The 6532-nt window shown below is 35.9% G+C and overlaps 1 protein-coding gene across 1 annotated transcript in view; it reads right to left on the bottom strand.

Annotated features, from left to right (window-relative positions):
- The window catches only part of TGS1 (trimethylguanosine synthase 1), a 38164-nt gene that overhangs the window by 11167 nt on the left and 20465 nt on the right, over positions 1-6532 (bottom strand). Inside the window, exons 10-12 of the mRNA XM_011359164.2 lie at positions 5967-6110; positions 3109-3325; positions 2100-2178 (exon numbers count right to left, since the gene is read on the bottom strand). Coding sequence (XP_011357466.1) covers positions 2100-2178; positions 3109-3325; positions 5967-6110 — 440 coding nt within the window. The remainder of the gene's footprint in view (positions 1-2099; positions 2179-3108; positions 3326-5966; positions 6111-6532) is intronic.

The following is a 6532-nucleotide window of genomic DNA, read 5'->3' as shown; positions in this document are numbered from 1 at the left end:
ACTGATATTCTTTGTCACCTCCACCTCAACGCCTACAACGAAATCTTTAAAGTCCAGTTTATACACTATATCATCCACCCGAAAGCCAGAGCCTTTAATCCTTTCTTTTGAGAAGGTTGCATCACCATTATTATTACTTATGCACCTATCTTGTGATCCCTAGGAAGATGCTGAACTAGCATGACTGCTGACGCCTGCAAGATAGCTTTGGAGACACTAGATGGAACACTCCCCTGCAAAAAAAAAAAAGAAATTATGGAGAGACCTGGGATGGTTTAAGTGTGTGTGTGTGTGTGTGTGTATGCAGGATGGAGGGTGGTGCCTCTGAGAAGATAAAACAGGAAGAAGGAAAACAAGAAATTTGAAATTCTGCTCTTGCTCCTTCCAATCCACTGCTGTTGCCTTGTCTGACCAGTGTGTGCAGCCTCAGCTGCAGATACTGAGAACTCTGCTCTGTGCTCAGGCGTTAAAGTTAGGGCAGTTAAAAAAAAAAGTTCTGCTGTGAAGCTGAGAGAAACAGATAGGAACGAACCCTGACGGCTGCTTTCTCACTCTTTCCTCTCCAAAGCCCTCGAGCCAAAGAATTACACTCTAAGATTAAACAGTACAGCCTTTAAATGCTGCTTTTGCCCAGCCCCTCCACAAAGGGCGGCAGCTACGTCTTGAGACGGTGTTTTGTGATAAATGCAGTCTTATGGTGCCTGATAACTTCATCCCCTGAAGTTATCATTGAGGCTGACAACAGGCTTTGACTGGTTCTCAACCCAGCAGGCTACACATTACGATGACCCGGAGAACTTAAAAAAAAAACTGGTTGGATCAATTTCTGAGCTGGGGCTTGTAATAGTCACAGTTTTTTACAATTATCCCCAGTGGTTCTAAAGTGCAGCCAGTTTGACACTCACTGGATTCTGACACGTCCTTTATCCTTTTGCATTACTTGAGAATAGCAAGTAGCCAGTAACACAAGACATTTGAGAATTACAAATACTCCATCGAAGAAAAAGAAAGTGGATTATAAATTGTACCAAAAGCAGAAAGGATAAAATGGATTAAGAACTTAAACTTCTTATAATATTAGAATGCAAAAGAAAGCAAAAATATGCAGAAATACTAAGTATAAAGAATAGTTGAACTAAAAAAACACAACAGATGGGATAATAGAATGTCTATACCCAAAGAATGAACTAGCTAGACAACTAGACTGGGGTAATCTTGCAGAAAGAAAAAGTAGACAAAATACCAGAAAATAGTTATGGAAGACTAACATCCATGCAATAAATGCTCCAGAAAAAAAGATGGTAAGGAGAACATAGGTGAACAAATAATGGAGATAATTTCTCCAGAATAAGATGAAAAAGCTCAGAAATAATAGGTTCAGTTCTCAGAGTATCAAATAGGAGAGGAAAATCCCAAACCTAGCAACATTGTAGTAAAATTTAGAATATGAAATACAAAAAATTTTTCAACAGAATGCTTAGCACAAAGCAGTATATAATAAGTGTTTATTAAAAAAAATCAAAGAAAGACTGAAATAAAGACATTATCAAATCTGTATGGGGCAGTTATTATATTAGATCCAATTCTATTGAGGAGAAAAATAACACAATTAAAATAAATGTTTATGGTAAGAAAGGAATACGGACATTTTAATGTTAGTCAAGACTATATATCCCAAGACTATATACCAGTTGAAACTGATCCTGGCCAAATTAAGGTTTTTATCTGTCTGTACATTTCTATTTAGGCTACTATTTTCAGGAATACCTAACACCTCTATTCTCAAGGTAGGTTTCAGTAAAAACAGATCTTGTCTAAGTTTAAGTGCGCATTTGACAAAACACATTCAATCACCCTTTCAGGACATATAACTAAAAGCCCAAAGTGCTCTGTTTACGTTTACCAGGAATTTTGGAGAGGAAGAAGATGAAACGGGCATGGATTTAAATGCCAAACACTCCCAGTTTTCTAGTAATAGTCAAAAAGCCAGGGACTTCTCATAAACACATTCTCAGTTACAGAAATATCTTGATCTTTTTTGCCCGTTATATCTAACAGTTATGCAAGAGGCTCATAGAAGTTCTTCAGTAATGGCTTACCTGGTCAATATCAGCATTTCTTGGAAGAAAATAAACAATATTATTAGTAATCTTCTGGGAAAGTCTGAAAATTTCAAAGGTGGACAGCAGTTAAGGAAAAATTACAAAAATAGCAGTTAATTTCTGATCAGAGATTAAGTTCTTATTATATCATAACCCAAATGTATTTTTATATGTAATAATAAGGCATGCATTTAAATCATTTAATAGAACTTAAGAAAATTAAGTTGCAGATTTTGTAATTCAGCAGCATACTGTCCCTAATAAATGAGATTACAAGCCCATTTTTCATTTATCCTAGTGGTAGGCAACCAAGAGTCAGAAATACTCTTTCTCTTTCTGCCTTTTCCCAGTTATTGTGAAAATAGAAATAACAGGAAAGCACAGTACCACTTCTTTCCAGTAAAGAATAAAGGCAAATAACTCTCCATTGTAGTCTACACTCTAAATTTTAATTAGCAATTTAGAAACATGTTTTCTGCTAGAGTCAAACAGATGATTCTTCCAGTAGAGATAAAGAAAGAGACAAATAACATAAATGCTATTCTTTATGAAATAAGAGCTTGCTTCAGTATCCTGGAAGAGTAACAGGAAAATTTTGAAGACACATCGAGAATTAGCATAAGTCAGTGTCAGTTGAAGAAAAGTTAAGAGATAGTTGCCCAGACTCTAGGGACAGAATTTCTTGAAGAAATCCCCAATTTCCAGACAGTAATTTCAAACAATTAATGCTTTCTAGTTCTTGTAATAAATGGTAAAACTGGACAGTAACCAAATGAAATCTGACTCCGCATTTGCTGTAACTTTTGGAGATCCATCGCCAGTTAATTTTTACATGCCCACTTTTTATGTAAAACATACCAGAATCTATTAAGTGCTATTAGCTCCTCTCTTCACTAATTTTTCTCTCTCAAACACACACACACACACACGCGCACGTGCGCACACACCCCCCCCTTCTTCTCTACAACCACTGTTTGTGCAAACTTTTAGGACTTCCAAAGGATATCCATCAGGAGACATCATTGTCCTAATGTCAAAGATGTCTGCGGTAGCGTAGTCCGGCCCTCCCCATGGGGGGCTGAGGAACACGACGTCGGCCTTTAAATCAGGAGCCAGCAGCAGGAAATCTCCACAGATGAACTCTATCTTGTCTGCTATCCCATAAACTTCTGCATTGTTCCGAGCAAGATCAATCTTAACAGGATCAATATCAATGGCAATCACTAAAAATGAGAATAGGAAAGATGAGTCAAATGATACTGATTAGTAGTTATATAGAACAACAGTTCATCTTCTGATCGGTCTATTTTCTGTACAAGAATCTTTTCGAAAGACAAAGTGAGATTTGGCCTCATATACCAGAGATAGAGAATTTAAGTAGAATTTTTAATCTATATTACAAAGATTCACTTACGTTATACCAAGGAAATGTGACCAAAGGATCTGGCTTTCAGGGTTCTTTTGCTCAGACACTTTACCAAAGCAAACAGCGGGAATGGCTGCCACACATCTACCTAAAGCCGAGTAGGTGGTCAGCACTGTGCTCTGTGCAGTGCGCAGCAGGAGCAGCAAACTTGAAAGGTCCAAGATTGCCAGTAAAGCCTATAAACACTAAGATTTCGGAAGAGACCAATTTCCTCAAAATGAGGCAACCTCCAAAGGAAGACAAATTTGACAACTTCTACAGAAAAGCAAAATAAAAACAAATTTGACAAACTAATATAGCCAACTTATGAAATGTAAAAACATCTGCTGATGATGTTTAATGAGACATATTAGGTAGATGGAATAGACAATGTTATGTTTTCACCAAATGGGATTCATTTAATTTATTGAAATTTCATAATTAGCAATGCGAACCTAAGTTAAATTTAGCTCAGTCATGTCTTGTGGTAAGTGCACCTGTATGTGTGCAAGTGTGTTAGTGGCAATATTTTATATCTGAAACTCTGATGCATACACCATAGATGTCAAGGAAACATAGCTGTTTCCCAGAAAATGCTGGCTCAAAATTTGTTAACACTTTTGAGAAATAATGCATGAAATAAATCGCTTGAACAATGAATACAAGCACCAATTACATGTTGCAAAATCATGCATTTACAATGCTATTTTTTCTGTTCTAAATAAACTAACATTCATATTTAAAAGAGAAAAGATGAAAATGTCCTTTTCAGTTGTTCAATCTGCTACATTTATAGTACAGAGACAGATGGAAAGACATGCTGACAATACCAAAAATTCACTGGAAAAATGACTTTCAATATCAAAATATATTTAGTTAATCCTCATGTATTCACGTACACTTCCCTTAGAGGCAGACTTTGTTTTTAGGCTTGACCGAATGTAAGCATTCAATGTTATCAGATAAATGAAATGCTGACAAATGCTGGATGATACTATATGGAACTGCACTGTCCAAAAATGGTAGTCACTGGCCACATGTAGCTATTACCTTTAAATTGATTAAAATTAAATGACATTAAAAATTTAGATCCTTGGTCACACTGCCACATTTCAAATGCTCAACAGCCATTTGTAGACAGTGGCTACCCGACTGACAGTGCGGATACAGAACATTACTGTCATCACAGAAAACTGAGTAGCACTGATAAAGAACTATTGGAATACAAAAGAGGAAAAAAATCTTTAACAGCAGCAAAATGCAAAGCTTTGTAGATTCTCTAATCATTAAGTTGGGTGTATGTGTAGATGGCAACTGAGTAGAAATAAGTCTAGTGGAAATAAAGGTAAATAGTGAATTCAGGGAAGACAAGAAAATAATTACTCTTCCAGAAAATATGAAAACATCTTTCATCCAGGCTTTTAGGAGGCCATATAAAGTCAGCAAATCTCATGTTCTGGAGCACGGGAAGGATTAAATAAGGGCCACAGTGCATCAGCACTGGTCTTAGCATAAATGTTAAGTTTCACTTCATCATTTTTTAGCTCTTATGTTATCCTTTTCAGAATCATATGCTTTCCTATTTAACATAAAAAACTTCATATAAGTTAATGAGACTCAAATGAAATTTACTGAAACATAAGCTAAACACAGAATATAAAAATTGGGGGAAAAAAGGTGTCTTCGGAGTGCGACTTAACAAGTGACGTCTCTAACATATCACACTATACTATACTTCAAAAAGAATGGAGAAAGAACAGGGATATCAGATTCAGAAGACACTGAGTAAAATAAAAGCCCTGGGTTCACGACTCGGCTATGTCAGTTTGGGCCGACTATTCCATTTCCTAAAGCCTTCTTTTCCCTGAGAAACGGCACACGCACTACCTACTTGACACAGTTCCTGGCAGATATACAGTAAGAGGTTTTCTTCTTTGTTGATTCCAAAGTCAAGCTACCACAAGGACGATCTAATATGTAAAAGATTTTTAGTGTCTCAAGTTAAAGTCTCCTTTAAATTAAGGTTAAACGATGTCCAACGTCATGAAGATGACTGCAAGGCTGGGACTCCCAATTTACTCCTGTTTCCTTCTAAGGAACAGTTTCCCATTTTAATACTTTTAGTTTTATATAATATTGTAATCATGGCTCCCTTAAGCAGGGTCTGTGTAATCTTAGGCAAGTTACTTCATCTCTTTATTTCTTAGTTTATCTGTGAAATGCTGATAGTAAAAGATACATTTCACAAGACTGCTGACTAAATAAATTAATACATATTAAGTACTTATACCTGTAATGATACAAAGTATATGCTTAATATATGCTAGCTATTATTTTAAATATTTGCATTAAATTATTAATTACATATTAAATTTCAGCAAAGATAAGCTGAAACAAAATGGAACATTTACTGAATAAACTGAAAATAAATTACTTTTCTTCCATTGATGGCTAATTACCTCTCTTTCCAGTTAAGGCAAACTGAATGCAATTTCCTCCGACTCCACAAAATGCGTCTACTACAATGTCACACTTGAAGGATTCACTGACCCGGCCAGCTATGTGTTCGGCGATTTTCTCAGGTGTAACTGAAAACCAGCCCTCTGCAGAAGAAGAGTATTTCTATTAAGATGTTCAATTTCAAGAAGCCAAGCCAAGCATAAACATAGCAAATATTGCTATATGATATACACTTAAAAAACTTAGTTTCTCTTCTCAAAAAATTACAAATAACCTAGTTTTAAAGAAAAGTTCTACAAAGCACGTAAGAAAAAGTAGTACCATTCCCATTCCCAGTTTCCAAGGAAGTAACCACCTCAATTCTGGCCTGGTTCTTCTGTAGTATATCTTCAATAACTGAATGCAATTATGATTTTTATGTTTGAAGTATTAACTATTATCCACTACGGAAAATGGAAAGTTAGCTATTCTACTTGGCCAATTCTCCAAACTCCAGAGTTTCCCAATTATGTCATTCCTAATGGGGATGCGATGAATCAGATTTGTACTAGACACTTTGCAAAAA

This window comes from Pteropus vampyrus, unplaced genomic scaffold (assembly GCF_000151845.1).
Source record: "Pteropus vampyrus isolate Shadow unplaced genomic scaffold, Pvam_2.0 Scaffold45, whole genome shotgun sequence".
NCBI classification, from domain to species: Eukaryota; Metazoa; Chordata; class Mammalia; order Chiroptera; family Pteropodidae; genus Pteropus; species Pteropus vampyrus.
This window is presented reverse-complemented; position numbering and strand designations above follow the sequence as displayed.